The sequence below is a fragment of the Salmo salar genome, chromosome ssa11 (genome assembly GCF_905237065.1).
Source record: "Salmo salar chromosome ssa11, Ssal_v3.1, whole genome shotgun sequence".
In the NCBI taxonomy this organism is placed as follows: domain Eukaryota; kingdom Metazoa; phylum Chordata; class Actinopteri; order Salmoniformes; family Salmonidae; genus Salmo; species Salmo salar.
Window position 1 is genome coordinate 70,783,635 of NC_059452.1, and position 18,940 is coordinate 70,802,574.

At 46.5% G+C, this 18,940-nt stretch overlaps 1 protein-coding gene across 3 annotated transcripts in view; it reads right to left on the reverse strand.

Annotated features, from left to right (window-relative positions):
• The window catches only part of vcanb (versican b), a 42,593-nt gene that overhangs the window by 22,656 nt on the left and 997 nt on the right, over positions 1–18,940 (reverse strand). For all 3 annotated transcript variants that reach the window (XM_045689898.1, XM_045689897.1, XM_045689896.1), the window contains exons 2-8: positions 14,698–14,769; positions 13,455–13,832; positions 11,410–11,584; positions 11,110–11,237; positions 10,709–11,002; positions 5,230–6,219; positions 153–331 (exon numbers count right to left, since the gene is read on the reverse strand). In XM_045689898.1, coding sequence (XP_045545854.1) covers positions 153–331; positions 5,230–6,219; positions 10,709–11,002; positions 11,110–11,237; positions 11,410–11,584; positions 13,455–13,832; positions 14,698–14,769 — 2,216 coding nt within the window. The remainder of the gene's footprint in view (positions 1–152; positions 332–5,229; positions 6,220–10,708; positions 11,003–11,109; positions 11,238–11,409; positions 11,585–13,454; positions 13,833–14,697; positions 14,770–18,940) is intronic.

Sequence of the window (18,940 nt, forward strand, 5' to 3'; positions counted from 1 at the left end):
AATGAATTAGTAAATTAATGAATTAATGAATATTTATTGTTGTGTCGTATCACTTTATGCAACCCATCTCAATTATGATTTTCTACTTCCATTGTTCTTGAAAGAGAGGCTAGATATCTCTCACACATCCAGACAGGCACAGTAAATCTGACCTGGTGTTTCCCGTTGATGAAGCTGAGCGTTGGGGGAAAAGGGATGGGATGCATGCCGTCAGAGTCCTCACTGCCGTGAATGGCCTCGTTCTGGGTAACTGGGAAGGCTGGGATGAGAGGGGACTGGAAATCTCCATTACCCCCTAAAGGGTGTCCCATAATCTGCAGGATGTGGTCCACTGGAAACACAGGAACAACCCAGGGAGAGTAGGGGGGTCAGAGAAAGAGTCAGGGTGTGCGTCTGTCTGTATGTGTGTCTGTGTGTGTGTGTGTGTGGACGTGTTTAACTATTCTTGTGGGGACCAGAAGTACCCACAAGAATAGTAAACAGAAAAAAACTGGGGACATTATTTCCAGGGTGTTTGTGGTTAAGATTAGAATTTGTGTTAGGGTTAGAATTACGTTTAAGGTTAGGGTTAGGAGTTAGGGTTAGTTTTAGGGTTAGGAGCTAGGGTTAAGTTTAGGGTTAGAGTTAAGGTTAGGTTTAAGGTTAGGGATTTTGAACGGGACTGAATTGTGTGTCCCCACAAGGTTAGCTGTACAAGACTGTGTGTGTGAACATTATGACCTGCAAATCCTACAGATTCAGGTCTACCAGAAACATACCACAGTGAAACCCTAATGCACATTGTTGATAAATGATAATTGTTTCAGCATTGCAATATGCCAATATGCTGTTATACTATCCACAAAGACTTAATAGTGTATGCTGTGTGTTGGCTCTGACTGGTTCAATGAGAGCCAGAAGTATTATTTGAACAATGCAGGTTTGTGTCTTCATTAGGTCTTTATGGTACACATGGAACCTATATCGCGGGAACGGGTGCAAGGGGAAGCACATTTGGACGGGGTAGCACTAAACCTGAGGTTAGTTATGTCTCTGGGGACAAATAAAACCATGTGAGATGGTAGAAATAAAGACTTTTAATCTGCTGTTGAATGAGTGTGTGTGTGTGTGTGTGTGTGTGTGTGTCTGTGTGTGTGTGTGTGTGTGTGTGCATGCATTCGTCATACTTAACCATGTTAATAAAACCACTCCCAACCTAAAGAGGTGTCCGTCCCTTTGTGACCCTGAATCAGATACATCTACTATATGCGAAACAGGAAGATTTAACTATACAGATGTAGGATCTTAATTTGAGCTAGTTTGCTACAGCAGGAAAATAATCCTGCTGCAACAGGAAATGTGAATTATTATGTGATTTATAATTAATGGGCATTTTAGTAGGGGTTGATACATTTTTCGTTAGGGCAAATCAAGTCTGAAATGTCAAAGTCAAAATTACAACCTTTAGAAGACTTTAAAACTCAAATACACTACAAGTTCGCATTTCCTGCTGTGCAGGAAAATTCTCAGCAACAAAAGGGGGATGAAATTAAGATCCATCTTTAACACTCAATATTTCAACGTCTCAATTCCCTTTAGTTGTGTAGAAATTGTGGAACTATAACCCACTGAGGAACTGAACTCTTATTGAGTTACTGGTTGAAATATGACCTAATACAATATACAATATGTCCCTTTAATAATAAACAATAGCCATTCATAAACGTTATGGCTTGGATCGGGTAGCGGAGCCGGAAGACTCACCCACATTAAAAGAGAAAGGGGGAGAGGCATGGGGTGGGGTGTATGTTGGGAAGGAATGAAGGGAGAGATGGGAATGTTAGGGGGGGATGAAGGGAGAAGATTGTGGGAGTAATTAGTTGAGAGTGATTACAACGCTGATTGATCTGAAAGAGGCTCTGCCATTTGACCTCAGGGTCATGTGTGCCTCTCTTTCTCTCTCCCGCTCTCTCCGAAAAGTAACTGCCAAGCTAAAAACGAAAAACGAGTTCATGTGTTTCCACATCTGTTTGTGCAGAATCTGCGGACGTGCTTACATGTAAACTGGTTGCAAATGAACAGAGATGATAACGATACAACTTCTCTATTAAACCAAGACAACAAACAGCTGGAAAGCATCCAGAGGTGATCCTCGTCAAGACATCACTGGAAGCACGCAAGCAGGCACACGCGCACACACACCAGACCCGGAGGCAGAAATAATCAGTCGGATGGGCCTTTGATTTCCACGTCTTTTCACGGGACCTTATATGCTTTTTTTAATGGCTGTAATAGTAAAGACCATAGGCAGCTCGTGAGTTTCAAGTTTGTCACAGTGCCCCTGTGACAACAATTTTGGACCCCCTTGTGGCCCCCCTAAATGTGGAGTATGAAATAATTTTTACATAACTAATTTTTGCTATCATTCTTTTTTTTACATCCGTTATTAGACAGTGGCAACGATGATGATTATGAACATGGTCTTTTGCCTGCTAATGCCTGCAATGCAGTGAAGAAAACGAAATGACAACAATAACGTCTAATGTAACTGGCCCCTCTAACAGTACAACTGGCCCCAGCTTGCCCCCCCCAGTTGAAATGGTGTAGAACCGCCACTGGTCCCTAGCGAACTTGCAACATTGTATCAACTAGCCTATTCCGGGCCAGTAGCTCCGTACAAGAAATATGTTTTTTATGACGTTTCCACTGGATATGACATCATCACATCATGATACCGTATTTTGGCCTTTCGGTTTGGTGATTATCGAGGCCGGGAGTGTAGGAAAGATTTTTCAAATACTGAGGAACTATCATTCGCAATAGATGTTTAAAAAAAAAACTGACTTCGTTGATTTGTGTGGCGAAGAAAAAAATGAGTGGTGAGTTTTAAGACGGTTAAGTCAATCAGAAATCAGACATTGCCAAATGGGCACTTTCCTACATATGCATGCATTATGGAGAGAGACGCACCATACCCCCCCCCTCTAATTTTTAATTATATTCAAAACACATTATTTTCACACATATTTTGGACGCTTTCACTGACAGCCACAACTCAATCAGCCACGCGCACTACCCAAATCGCGGGCTTCCCAAACACACTCGTCATTTGAAACAATCTACAGCAATGTTTTAAAATAAGCTAATGATCCTCTGTGGCTAATTAATGCACCCTGGTAAATTATTTTGAATGGTTTTATTTACACGGGAGTAATTTTATTTACACGGGAGTAATTATAACATTTTGGCGAAACATACATGTACTTTAGGGCAATCGAGCATCCTAACAATTTTCCTTTGGCTGAAACCAGAGATCCTGTATATAACGACGAGATGCTCATGTCTCCGCCCTAACAATGGGAGTCTTTGGTTCCAAAAAGCGGGAAGACAGGCGACAAGCTTAGGTCTGCATATTATTCCCATAGAAACGCATTCGGCTTTTACTGGACAGAATTTGGTGAAAGTGAGCCCTCTTGCTTCACCTCTTCCTCTCTGTTGAAACTAAGCATATCCCCGGAGAAAGCATCCAAGCAAGCGAAACAGCGCCCTTCTAATATGTAGCCCATGTATCTGATGCTGTCTGGCCAGAAATAGTATGACATGCCAATACTCTTTTGGTGCAGACATTATCAGATACATGGTCTACACATACTGGGACAGAGGGGCGCTGTTTTACTCGCTCACTCAGATGCTTTATTGAGATTGATGCATCTTTCTGTTGGCCGTGTGTTGGTCAAATAAGTTATAAATATATCAATATTTTATTTGGATGGGCAAGGAGGTATGCCGGCCCTCACACACACACACACACACACACACACACACACACACACACACACACACACACACACACACACACACACACACACACACACACACACACACACACACACACACACACACACACACACACACACACACACACACACACACACACACAAACACAGCTAAATAAGATCATCCCTAAATCTAAAATGTTCCCACAGATCCTGAACTCCTACAGCAGCCAAGGCTGGAAATCTCTTTTAACGGAGATATGAATATATTATGGAGATGCGTCAGGTCAGTTTAAGGACACAGTTGTCCAGCAGTAGCCTGATTAAAGAGTGGTCACTGTCTCCTTCCTGTCCATGCCACACCCACACTCTTTATCAATGTGTACTTGGTACTGTATACTCTCTTTCCATTCTACTATCTCTCTCTGACTGACCATTCTGTCTGCCTACACTGGACATCTGTCTAGATCCAACAGAGCGTCAATACAAGCAGCTCCCTCTGAAGCACAGAGAGTACAGAGTCCTTCAGCACACGCGGTCACCCACAGAGACTCATAATGTTAGAGTGTACTTAAGCAATAAGGCCCGAGGAGGTGTGGTATATGTCCAATATACCACAACTAAGGGCTGTTTTTATCCACGACGCAACGCGGAGTGCCTGGACACAGCCCTTAGCTGTGTTATATTGGCCATATATCACAAACCCCCAAGGTGCCTTATTGCTATTATAAACTGGCTACCAACGTAATTAGAGCAGTAAATATAAATGTTTTGTCATTCCCATGGTATATGGTCTGATATACCATGGCTGTCAGCCAATCAGTATTCAGGGCTCGAACCACCCAGTTTATAAAACAGGACTTACTACAGTCACTTCACAAGGTGGCTGAGACAGTTCATAGTTTCAAATCAAATCAAAGTTTATTTGTCACGTGCGCTGAATACAACAGGTGTAGACCTTACAGTGAAATGCTTACTTACAGGCTCTAACCAATAGTGCAAAAAAGGTATTAGGTGAACAATAGGTAGGTAAAGAAATAAAAACAACAGTAAAAAGACAGGCTATATACAGTAGTGAGGCTATAAAAGTAGCGAGGCTACATACAGACACCGGTTAGTCAGGCTGATTGAGGTAGTATGTACATGTAGATATGGTTAAAGTGACTATGCATATATGATGAACAGAGAGTAGCAGTAGCGTAGAAGAGGGGTTGGCGGGTGGTGGGTGGGACACAATGCAGATAGCCAGTGTGCGGGAGCACTGGTTGGTCGGACCAATTGAGGTAGTATGTACATGAATGTATAGTTAAAGTGACTATGCATAGTTTGGCGATACAATCATGAGAACATACCTCGAAACAGAGGTGTTATGCCCACATACACGGAGTTAGCAGTGTTGAGATACGAGTTTGTTTGGTTGTGTATTATTAAATGGAACATTACCTTGTCATCAGAGTCGACAGTAAACTCTCACCTGATTGGTTCTGGTCGTGCACGTTGACGATGATGAGGTGGATTGGTGGTTTGGTGGGCGTGGCCTCCGTATGGATAGCCACCGATTTGTCCATGCCGTATGATTCCGTGGCTCCTGGTTGGCTGTGGGTTGTTGTTCTAGAGCTCTTGCCCTCCTCCTCCTTGTAGACCACAGCAGGCTGCTGTCCTGTCACTTTGTCCCCACCTGAGTGGCCATGCTCTGGGGTGACCGACCCTGGATACCCCCTTAGATGTCCTGGGTACCCTGGTTGTCCTGGGAGTGAGGGGTCCGACCCCAGTCCTGTGTCTGCCGTGAAGCCCTGTGTGAGAGTCATCACTCCCTGGTCCTCCCCCTCACTCTCCCCATCACTACTGCTCCCCTCCCCACTCCCACTGCTCTCCCCCCTGCCTGAGCCTGTCTGAACCTCCCCCTCTTCCTTGTCTCCCCCCTGGTTGATGTCTAGTTGGGGGCGGGTGGGCTGGGAGCGGATGGTGGGGAGAGGGGGCAGCTGCAGGGGGAGCAGGGGATCACCCATGGAGGGCAATGACTCTACCTTGGTTAGGTCTGGGACAAAGTCATCCCCATCGTACTCAGGGAACTGAGTGGTACCAACAGAGAAGTCTGTCTTTTGGTCTGTCGTTCTGTCTCCTATCTGGGTAGTTCTGTCTTTGTCTGTCGTCTTGTGGTCAGTGGTGGGATACTCGTCTTTGGCGGCGTGTGTTCCGTCAGAAGTAGTGTAAAGTCGGACTGTGCCTGTATAAGCTGTATCATGTGGTCCACCTGTATGCTGACTTCTGTCTTGGCCAGTTGTTTGGTGTGGTCTGTCTGCGTCGTGAGGTTTGTCAACAGCTGTGCGGTCAGTGCTGTCTGCGGGAGTTGTGCCTGTAAGGTATGTGTGGTAGGAAGTGTGAGGTACGTCTGTAGCCGTGTCTGTCCTGCGAGCATCCGTGGTCGTCACAGGTCCAGGAGGGGGGATCTCCGGTTCCTTACCTGCAGAGACAGAGAGGAGGGGTTTAGCTCTGGTGACATCCCAAAACGGTTCACGTTGCCGCTATGAGATGGTCCCTCAGATTATATCACCTGAGATCACAGTCAAGGTACTCCAAGGCAAATAGAAAGACTAATGAGCATGCTGTGCCACAGTAGATAAAAGACAAACGAGAAACAGGATGCTGTCGGGGAACGCTCAACATGGTGTTGTCAGACTCAGAACGGTGTCAGCTCACAGCTGCAGGCTGTAAAAGGATATCAAACCCAGAGAGTTACATTTTTAAAGAGCGACGTCAGCCGTTAAGAATCAAAAAGGGTCAGTGCCAGCGGGGGGGTCAGTCTGTCAGAATGTCTCTCTTTCTCTCTCTGCCAGGAGGTCTGTATTTTTAGACTGCGAGGCGTGTGAACTGTGTTAAGAATTGTTGTTTTAGGCCAACTGTAAACCTCCGACCTCCCTTTTCCCCTGGCATAAGCGTGTATGCATACACACACCCGCAAACACACACCTAGATGTATCGCTGAAGCATTTCTTTTGGCTACGCCCAACCTGCTATGTTCCAACACTGGCGCACATCTTTAGGCAACATGTCTCTTTTTTCCTCCTGTAGAAAATAGCAACATGTCTCTCTTTTTCTCCTGTAGAAAATAGCAAAAATGTCTCTTTATTCCTCCTGTAGAAAATAGCAACATGTCTCTTTTTTCCTCTAGTAACTCTTTACCATCAGAGTAAAATGGAAGGCCTACATACATGCAAAGTCACAACATCCCTCTCTGTGTTGCACACATCCACACAACCACAATGCACCTGTGTAACGTGCCCGCTGCTTGTCTCATGGACAGCTGACGCATGCACGTTAACCTTACCGACATACTGTCATGTCATAATTATGTTTTAATGTATATATTCCATTTTAGCCCCCCTCTGAAAATGTTGGATGCATGTATAGAAGGAGGAGCTGGGACCCCCCCCACCCCTTCCGCTCTCCCACACTCCCTCTCTCTCTTTTCCTCCCTTTCTTTGGCCACTTCTCTTTCCCCCTCTCTCTCTGCTTCTCGTTCTCTCGCTCTCTCTTTCACTCCCACTCTCCACCTCTCACTCCATCCCCCTCTCTCTCTCTCTGTGTGTTGGAGGTGTGTATAGCTGGCAGGACTCTGAGCAAAGACACTCAGGGAGAGTTCGCCTGCTCACACAAACTGTGAGGGGATGTGGACAGTCCAGCATCCAGCCCAGCCAAGCTAGCTCCATCTCCAGCCCAGGTCTGATGTCACGTGTTTGGCTGGGCCAGGCCATCTGGCTGGCCTGCAGTCTGTCCCAAGTCCCTATAGCCATGTCACTTCCACTATGCATTAGCTCGCATGCCCTGTAGGCTAAATGCAGGACCCAGCTCACATATACTTTCTGAGCTGTATGAATCAACTACACGCGGTCGGAGACGTTACCGTTTCATGTGCATTATGTTATGGATTTCATCAAATGGTCTTTTAGAAACCACTAGATTGCAACAGAATATTTAGTGTCTGCAAAAAGAGGGTCGCAAGTGTGTAAATCGATACTGATAATCTGATAATGATGAGCATGATGATAATGATACTCTTGGGCAAGTAAGACTTGCCCTCCCTCTTTCTCTCATGTTCCCCTCTCTCTCTCTGGGAAGGGGCCCGCTGTAATGCATTAGGGACCTGTCCTGTTTCTCTCTGTGCTTCTCGCCGTGTAGATAGCATGAGTTGGGTTTTCCCCTAATAAAAAAAAACACACACACACACACAGGCTCATAAATGGAAGGAACAGAAGAGAGAGGAGCGAGCGGGAGGCTATTCTTCAGCACGGTAGAGTTAAACAGAGCGCTGGTTCTCTGCAGTACTCATTCTCATTCCCCTTTGCAACCCCACACTATAAACTGCTTTGGGTTCCTAACTGTCACTGGGTCTCTGCTGTGACCCCCCCCCAGAGATATCGTTGTCTAATGACCCACCAAATCAGAGCCATGTTTCGAGCTGGGATCCAGTCCTAAGCCCTGACCCTGAAAGAATGGGCCAACCATGACCCTGAAAGAATGGGCCAACCATGTGGAAGACATTGGGTTATGTCAGTCGTGAAGTTGGAAATCGGAAGGTTGAGAGAGGATAAAGAGGACGGAGAAGTTGCAGACTGCGGTAAGGTAGAGGGAGGAAGGAGAGGTTGCAGACTGCAGTAAGGTTGAGAGAAGAATGGGAGGTTTGAGAGTAGACAGACTGCAGTAAGGTAGAGGGAGGAAGGAGAGATGGCAGACTGCAGTGAGGTTGAGAGAAGAATGGGAGGTTGGAGAAGTTGCAGACTGCAGTAAGGTAGAGAGTAATTAGAGGTTGCAGACTGCAGTAAGGTAGAGAGTAATGAGAGGTTGCAGACTGCAGTAAGGTAGAGAGTAATGAGAGGTTGCAGACTGCAGTAAGGTAGAGGGAGGAAGGAGAGGTTGCAGACGTTGAGACTGCAGTAAGGTAGGGAGAAGTAAGGGGGTTGCACATTTGCAGACTGCAGTAAGGTAGGTAGAGGATGAGGAGGGAGGAGAGGTTGGAGACTGCAGTAAGGTAAAGAGGATGAAGAGGCTGGAGACTGCAGTAAGGTAGAGAGGAATGGTAGGTTGGAGACTGCAGTAAGGTAGAGAGGATGAAGAGGCTGGAGACTGCACTAAGGTAGAGAGGAATGGGAGGTTGGTAGGTGGCAGACTGCAGTAAGGTAGAGAGGAATGGGAGGTTGGTAGGTGGCAGACTGCAGTAAGGTTGAGAGGAATGGGAGGTTGGTAGGTGGCAGACTGCAGTAAGGTAGAGAGGAATGGGAGGTTGGTAGGTGGCAGACTGCAGTAAGGTTGAGAGGAATGGTAGGTTGGAGACTGCAGTAAGGTTGAGAGGAATGGGAGGTTGTAGACTGCAGTAAGGTAGAGAGGAATGGGAGGTTGGTAGGTGGCAGACTGCAGTAAGGTAGAGAGGAATGGGAGGTTGGTAGGTGGCAGACTGCAGTAAGGTAGAGAGGAATGGGAGGTTGGTAGGTGGCAGACTGCAGTAAGGTAGAGAGGAATGGGAGGTTGGTAGGTGGCAGACTGCAGTAAGGTAGAGAGGAATGGTAGGTTGGTAGGTGGCAGACTGCAGTAAGGTTGAGAGGAATGGTAGGTTGGAGACTGCAGTAAGGTTGAGAGGAATGGGAGGTTGTAGACTGCAGTAAGGCCGAGAGGAAGGAAAAGTTGCAGACGTTGAGGCTGCAGTAAGGTAGGTAGAGGAGGAGGAGGTAGGAGAGGTTGGAGACTGCAGTAAGATAGAGAGGATGAAGAGGCTGGAGACTGCAGTAAGATAGAGAGGAATGGGAGGTTGGTAGGTGGCAGACTGCAGTAAGGTAGAGAGAGGAATGGGAGGTTGGAGACTGCAGTAAGGCAGAGAGAGGAATGGGAGGTTGGAGACTGCAGTAAGGCAGAGAGAGGAATGGGAGGTTGCACACTTGCAGACTGCAATTAGGCAGGTAGAGGTTGGGGATGTAGGACACTCAAAGACTGCAGCAAAGGAGAGGTGCAGGAGTTAGGGGAATGCAGTAATGCAGGGAGAGGAAGGGGACACTGCATACTGCAGTAATGTAGGGAAAGGAAGATGATGTATGGGTTAGAGATTGCAGTTAGGCATAAGGCAGGGAGTATGGGGTGATATAGTAAAGCAAGGAGCGGAAGGGAGTGGGCCATTGTCTTTCCAGATGTACAGTACATGTTTACTGTGCAAACAGATGTGTCCAACATGGTATCACAATAAAAGTCCTTTTAAAAGCTTTAAATGCTTGTTGGGCCAGAGCCTAACAAATGCCTGTAACTTGAACTACAATATAAATCATGTCAACTGAAAATGAACAGATAAAATGTAAAGTTTGTGTGTTGCTCAAGCAAGCATTCAGCCTTTTACTGTAACCTAACAGTTTCACGTTAACCAGCCTTCATCCTCTTCTCTCTATCTCTAATCCTCTCTCTCTCTCTAACTCTCTGCCCCTCCACTCTATCTCTCTGCCCATCTCCCTCTCTCCATCTCCCCCCTTCTCCCCTCACAACCCTTTCTGTGTCTCATAGATGTGCTCTGTCGCAACAGGCTCGGTCGTTTAAACAACCCTCAGCAGGAAGTGAAAACAAGGTGAGAGTTCATCCTCACACAGGACGGGCCATAACTCATTGAGCCTGAGAGAAACTACATAAATATCCCTGATGCTACTCCGGCCTGCCAAGTCTGAATGTCCGTCAGTACACTAGAGGAACAGCTCCTCTCTAGCCTGCTACCCTCCCCCCTCTCTCCTTAAGAACATGTCTACTCTTTCCCCCCTTCTCACTACTTCTCAATCCCATATCTCAATGTCTGGCTCCTCCTGTCGCTCTTCTTCTTCCTCCCCATCCTTAATATCATCATTGTGATCATCATTGGCATCGCTGTCATAGTAGCAGTGACAGCAGCTTTAGCCGTGGTGGTAAAAGCATTGCACAAGTCTTACCCTTGAAGCAGAACGCTCCATGTCTGTCAATAGGTTTGGGGAAGCCAGTCTGGTCGGGGAATCGGTACAGAGTCCGGACCCCCAGCAGCCCTCCTCCACACTGGGGTCTGGGGACGGAGATGGGGTAGCGGGCGCTCCCGTCTGACAGCCAGCCGTAGTCACAGCGATCCAGGCCTCCCCGCCACGCGGCGAACAGGTTGCCAGGGGAGGCGAGCACCGCCCCGTGCGTCTCGCACGTACGCTTAGCCTGGCGAAGGGTCAGCTTGTAACGGATAGGAGCATAGAACACCTCACCTGCAGGGGGAGATGTATGCACACTTTACCCAATGAGACACACGCTTTAACTCACCATCAGGAAACACCAAACACTAAAACTCACTCATGCACACACACTTACTCACCGTGTAGTTTGTCTGCGTAACAGTAGACGTCGTAGGTCTCTTTAGGGTCTCTGAGCCCATACGTCCTGATCCCTGGCCTGTGCATCATATCGCCCATGCAACCAGGACGGGGCTTCGTGATTGGGTATCTACAGGGAAGAGAGAGAGGGAGCATGGGAAATGTAGTTTACCATACATACTCTGTAAGGGGCCGGAGGTATCCTTGAGACGGGTACTAAACATATTTTGTTTCAGCACCTGGTCATCACCAGCCACATCAGTTGAGAGCTGCGATGCTTTTTAAGTAACACGCAAACACACCTGACTGTCTGGTCGGCTATCCAGCCGGCGTCACACTGGTCCAGTCCGTCCTCGAAGGCGGCAGTCAGCTGTTCGGCCGTAGCGATGGTTGCCCCGGCCGCGCGACACGCGTCAACGGCCCCAGGAAAGGAAAAGGTATAACGGCTAGAAGCAGACCTGTAGTGGAACACCACACCTGGAGAGACAGAGGCAGGAGGTCAGTTTGTGTGGTGAGTGCCTGTGTTTAGTATCGAGAGGGTTACAGAAAGGACGCAACCAGAGAGCCCACTTTTACAAGCAATTTAGAAATAAACTGTCGCCCAGATCCACTTACTGCACAATAAGTACATTCAAATAAGGAAACGGAGACAACCAAGTAACACGAGCATCATACTGCAGATAGGACAGGGAAGAAGACTGCGCTGCGATACTTTAGCTCTCTGACATCCTGAAACTACGCGAGGATGTTCGTCTGGTCCAATCAGAACCCTGTTTTCCAAGTTCATAAGAGAGTTCATTGTTTCTCCCTCTAGGAAACTGGCTCCAGTTGTAGAGTTCACTGAATAGACTGACGAGCAGTAAAAAGAGTTGTTAGTCGGATAGAGCCGTCTCTGGTTGTATCTACACACAGAGACTGTACCAACAGACCGTTCCACCAACAGACCGCTGTTCATCTCTAATGCACCCTATGTGATAATCTGGGCTATTCAGGGGCTTTCTCCTTATGAAAGATACCCAGCTTGAATGCCACACAGTAGTATACTGTGCAGATCATTTGCAATTGTATGTTCAGTTACCCATACTACAGGCATAGAGCCAGGTCTTCCTCGGCATGCAAGCCAGAGAGACTCAGAGAGAGAGAGAGAGAGAGAGACCTGGAGACAACCGGTGGTTCTGTTTACTCAAGCACAGCTGTTTGTGACTAGACTGTCATGCTGTGACATATGGTGAAGTAACTAGCTACTGTAGTTTCAGGTTTTATTAGTCGTGTGTACAGGATACACATGGTATACACCATCCAGCGAAATGCTGACTTGTAGGTTTGCTGAACGGTGTATGCCACGCGTATCCTGTACATTACCCTGTGGAATCTACTGACGACTTTGTCAGATGAGGGCTACATTCCTCGGGTTCATCTCTCAGGAGTACTTCAAAAGTCTCGCCGAGTGTCCCTGGGCAGAGCGGAGGAAAGAGCAGTCCACCTCTATCTTATCCTCAGACGACACCAGCCCTGTAGGTCTGCGCCGGCTCAGCACGAGGTAGTGTGTTACAACCAGAGAAACACAGCACCTTCCAGGTAGTTATACTGAGTAATGTTTCTCCATCAGCTAGCTACGTGTGCAGACCTGGTCAACAACAACAAAAAACGTTCCAGCCAGCCATCTGCTCTGCCTCACACGTCCCAGTCTCAGTCCCAGACTGAATCTCCTGCCGTCTGAGCAGGTAACGCCCCTGAAGGTAATGATACACGCGCAGGTGAGCCACTAACGTACGTCTCCAGGTCTCAAGATGTACAACACAGTCCTGCTCCTGGAGTCCTAACAACGCCACGGTCTGCCGGTTAGTGCCTCAATCTAGCGACGATGACACGGCCTGCGGCTCAGCTCTGCTCTCCAGGAAAGCGAACTGCACCGTTGCACCATTATAGCTATACAGGTGCGGAACATAATTGCTAATCATTTGTAGAAGCCCAAACAGATCATATTTGACTAAGACACACGTAGGCATTTCAAACCTATTACGCGTGGGAATAGTTGGAAACAGATTGAAATAACTCGCAGCTGATTTCTTAGTGGTTTTACAGTCTTTCATGTCCAACAATGAATTTGCACAGAACATTTGGGTGCCAGTTGGGGAATCGTGAGCTAAAGGCTCTCTATGGAATAGCATGTCTGAGTGGGAATGACACAAAACAGGTAGCATTAGAGACCTTTACATGATTTTTATTACCCAACAACTCCTGTAAGTGATGACAATAGCACATGGACCAATGGACACATTCCAATAGGCGAAATGTGTGCGTAGTGTGTGTGTGTGTGTCTACTACCATGTGTGTGTCCACTCACCGCTGACATTGAGATGAACAGTATCCTGGGTGTCCTCCATGTCATGCATGACCTCGCAGCGATACAGCCCAGCATCGCTAGCCCTCAGGCGGGCAACAATCAGTGAGGCGTCGCCCAATGCTTGGGGGTGGTTGGGCACCGACACCCTGCCCTTGTACTCCTGCTCCACCTTGATCACTCCTCCCTGGGCCACCAGCACCACATGCTCCCCGTCTTCCTCCAGCTTTGTCCACTTGATCCTGAGCTGGTCCTCTGGGCCCTGTGTGCTAGGGGTGTGGGTGGTTGGGGTGATGGAGAAGTGGCATGGTAGCACCACCCTGCCAGCCAGAGAGCCACTAGCGGGGGCAGCCTTCTCTACCTTCATCCTCCATGATTGATCTAGAGAGAGAGGGTATTACTATCTAGCCATATTGTAAGGACAAAAATGGCTATATTATCAAAAAGCAAGTACATGAGCTTTGGGGTCAGGGCACGGGGTAAGGTTGAGTGAGGGTCAAGGTGAGGGGTTAATATATTCAACTACGGAGTGTGCGTGTAAAGTCAAATCAGAACAGAAGGCACAGAGGGTGGATGGGTTTAATTCAGAGCATGGGTTTAGTTTGTGGATGGGTTTAGTGGAGGGCTGTACTGTATGTGATCCGGATAGCTTACAGTGTGATTAACTTGAACCCAGATGTAGGTAAGTGAATGTGTGTGTGTGTGTGTGTGTGTGTGTGTGTGTGTGTGTGTGTGTGTGTGTGTGTGTGTGTGTGTGTGTGTGTGTGTGTGTGTGTGTGTGTGTGTGTGTGTGTGCATGTCTAGAGCACGGCTTTCTCAAACTTGGTCCTGGGACCTCCCAGGGGTGCACATTTCGTTTTTAGCCCTAGCACTACGCAGCTGACTCAAATAATTAAAGCTTGATGATGAGTTGATTATTTGAATAAGCTGTGTAGTGCTGGGGGGGAAACAAAAGGCTCACTTATTGGAGGCCCCAGGCCCGAGTTTGAGAAACCCTTTTCCAGAGGATTGAGAGAAAATGAATGGAGCTGAGTGAATGCCTCGCTCTGTTTTCTGTGTGAAACTAATGACCTGTTTCCAGTTTGTTAGACTCTGATCCAGAGTAAAACGCACACACGCACACGCACGCACGCACGCACGCACGCACGCACGCACGCACGCACGCACGCACGCACGCACGCACGCACGCACGCACACACACACACACACACACACACACACACACACACACACAAGCAAGACTCACCTTGTTCAGTGAAAGCACTACAGAGAAACATCAGCCAGAGCAGGTGCCTGAGATGCAACATCTCTACAAAACCTGTGGAACAAAAAACACACACTGGGTTGATCACATCCAAATGGTCATGAATTGTATACCGGTATATACAGTAATGTTACTTTAGCATGAACCATAAACGGTAGCGATTAAGGGGGAGAAGCCAGAGTGAGCCCTGAACCAGCGACTCTGTGATCACAGGGACAATTTCAGCCTCAGGGAAGTGGAGGCACATTCTCTGAGAATAGAGAAAGCTCTATCTGTGCGCGTGCGCACGCATGCGCACACACACACACACACACACACACACACACACACACACACACACACACACACACACACACACACACACACACACACACACACACACGCACACGCACACACACACACACGAATAAACTCCTAATATGACTCCAGGAGCCTCACCTTGCATGGCCCTATTGGGGAAACTATGCAGTCAGTTTTTGCACGTATTGATCAAGTATGAGGAAGTGACATATTGTAGGCCTATGTAGTGTTGTGGAAAACTCAATCCAAAGATTAAGGCAGAGACTAATTGAATTGTAGAACAGTGAATTGTTTAATCAAGCAGCTGCAAGGTAGATCCCTCTCTGATTGCAGTCAGGGAAGGAGCTGCAAAAGTAAATGGTTCCATGTCCCTTATATAGTGGGAGGTGATAACACAATCATACTGTTAGACAATAGTCATTTTATACAAGCAACCGTTCCAGAAGACAATGGCCTTGTGTTAGGGTGCAGACATAACAGGAGTCTATGACAGGCCTTGACATCACAGATGAACAGAGCATAACCCTCGAGAAGTTACAACAGCTCACACCAAATTCAGCCACAACAGTAGACATGATTCTTGTTGTTTAGGCTTTCAGTGTTGAAATCCTTACATACTAAACTTGCTTCAACCTACCTCACTTCAATACGACAATGAAATGATTAAGTAAAACACAAACACAGAGCTAGGGAGCCATAGTCAGGGTAGGTTCCAGGCATAAGCATTTGCTTCGGCCCCTGGCCGAAGTCGGAAGTTTACATACACCAAATACATTTAAACTCAGTTTTTCACAATTCCTGACATTTAATCCTAGTAAAAATGCTCTGTCTTAGGATCACCACTTTATTTTAAGAATGTGAAATGTCAGAATAATAGTAGAGAGAATGGTTTATTTCATCTGTTATTTCTTTCATCACATTCCCAGTGGGTCAGAAGTTTACATACACTCAATTAGTATTTGGTAGCATTGCCTTTAAATTGTTTAACTTGGGTCAAACGTTTCAGGTAGCCTTCCACAAGCTTCCCACAACAAGTTGGGTGAATTTTGACCCATTCCTCCTGACAGAGCTGGTGTAACTGAGTCAGGTTTGTAGGCCTCCTTGCTCTCACACGCTTTTTCAGTTCTGCCCTCAAATTTTCTACAGGATTGAGGTCAGGGCTTTGCGATGACCAATCCAATACCTTGACTTTGTTGTCCTTAAGCCATTTTGCCACAACTTTGGAAGTATACTTGGGGGTCATCAAAATTTTCCTGCCTCATGGTGCCATCTATTTTGTGAAGTGCACCAGTCCCTCCTGCAGCAAAGCACCCCCACAACATGATGCTGCCACCCCCATGCTTCACGGTTGGGAAGGTGTTCTTAGGCTTGCAAGCCTCCCCCTTTATCCTCCAAACATGACGATGGTCATTATGGCCAAACAGATCTATTTTTGTTTCATCAGACCAGATGACATTTCTCCAAAAAGTACGATCTTTGTCCCCATGTGCAGTTGCAAACCGTAGTCTGACTTTTTTTATGGCGGTTTTAGAGCAGTGGCTTCTTCCTTGCTGGGCGGCCTTTCAGGACTCATTTTACTGTGGATATAGATGCTTTTGTACCTATTTCCTCCAGCATCTTCACAAGGTCCTTTTCTGTTGTTCTGGGATTGATTTGCACTTTTCACACCAAAGTACATTAATCTCTAGGAGACAGAACGCGTCTCCTTCCTGAGCGGTATGACGGCTGCGTGGTCCCATGGTGTTTATACTTGCATACTATTGTCTATTCAGATGAACGTGATACCTTCAGGCGTCTGGAAATTGCTCCCAAGGATGAACCAGACTTGTGGAGGTCTACAATTGTTTTTCTGAGGTCTTGGCTGATTTCTTTGGATTTTCCCATGATGTCAAGCAAAGAGGCACTGAGTTTGAAGGTAGGCCTTGAAATACATCCACAGGTACACCTCCAACTGACTCAAATTATGTCAATTAGCCTAACAGAAGCTTCTAAAGCCATGACATCATTTTCTGGAATTTTCCAAGCTGTTTAAAGGCACAGTCAACTTAGTGTATGTAAACTTCTGACCGACTGGAATTGTGATACAGTGAATTCTAAGTGAAATAATCTGTCTGTAAACAATTGTTGGAAAAGGTACTTGTGTCATGCACAAAGTAGATGTCCTATCCGACTTGCCAAAACTATTGTTTGTTAACAAGAAATTTGTGGAGTGGTTGAAAAACGAGTTTTAATGACTCCAACCTAAGTGTATGTAAACTTCCAACTTCAACTGTACATTATTTTTTTAAGGAACTCAGTTGAGATCTCAATTTACTGTTGAGTTAGAATAGTAGAATACACAAGGTGTAAGTTAAAAATGTGGTTGTGTATCAGCAGTTTTTCTCTTGTGTTGTCAGTCAGTGAGTTACTCAATTAGCCACGTCAGCTTACCATATTTTCCTTGGTAAGTTAGTCTAGGCAGTTACTTAAACGTGTATTAATCATGGCCAAATATGGACTATGCAGGGCTTGTGCCCAGGGGCCCTGACCTCCAGGGGGCCCCCATTGATTTTGTTAGTCACTCTCACTCAATATCATTAACATGGCAAAGGTCATGTGTAGAATTGCAGTTAATTAACTTTAAAACTGCAACAACAACAAAAAATATCCACCTCATGGCAAAATGGGTAAAATTGCAGGAAATTTGCTTTATAAACGGCATCTGTGCCCTATGGCAAAATTTGTAGAGTTCCATGAAATATGTTATAAAGAAAAAAATGGTGGGGCGTCTTTGATTAAGAGAGTAGTATTGGAACAATCAATGAAATGACACACTGTGACAACCGCTTTGACAAGCAGGGACAACATCAGTCCAGCAGCTCCGTGGACACGGGATTAAGACACACCTGGTTGAAACTGGGGACAACTTTACTACGGTCGTTCCCGCGCGCAATTGGACAGCTGCCTGTGACGCGCGCGCCACTCGGAGGCGTCCCCGAAATTGAACAGATAATCTCGCTCGTCTCGCGCTCAGCCTCAACAGATGTGCTGACAGAAGACAGCTGATCACAGATAACCTTATCAGTGTGAGAACATAAATCAACCTGACCACCATAACACTGACATCTCTCTGGTGATAAATCACAGCAAGCAAAGCGTCAAACATGTCAATGAGCAGATATCGATGTCAAACTGCAAATCGACTCGAAGCCCTCTCTGATTGCAGTCAGGGAAGGAGCTGCAAAAGTAAATGGTTCCATGTCCCTTATACAGTGGGAGGTGATAACACAATCATATTGTTACACAATAGTCATTTTATACAAGCAACAGTTCCAGAACACAATGGCCTTGTGTTAGGGTGCAGACATAACAGGAGTCTATGAAAGGCCTTGCTATCACAGATGAACAGAGCATAACACTCGAGAAGTTACAACAGCTCACCCCAAATTCTGCCACAACAGTAGACATGATTCTTGTTGTTTAGGCTTTCAGTGTTGAAATCCCTACATGCTAAGCTTGCTTCAACCTACCTCATTTCAATACGACAATGAAATGATTAAGTAAAACACAAACACAGAGCTAGGGAGCCATAGTCAGGGCAGGTTCCAGGCATAAGCATTTGCTTCGGCCCCTGGCCGCGAGGGGGCCCCGACCCAAAACAAAATATATATATTCTTTTTTTAAGGAACTCAGTCGGGATCTCAACTCATTGTTGAGTTAGAATAGTAGAATACACAAGGTGTAAGTTAAACATTTGGTTGTGCATCAGCAGTTTTTCTCTTGTGTTGTCAGTCAGTGAGTTACTCAATTAGCCACGTCAGCTAACTATTTTTTCCTTGGTAAGTTAGTCTAAGCAGTTACTTAAATGTGTAGTAATCATGGCCAAATATGGACTATGCAGGGCATGTGCCCAGGGGCCCTGACCTCCAGGGGGCCCCCATTGATT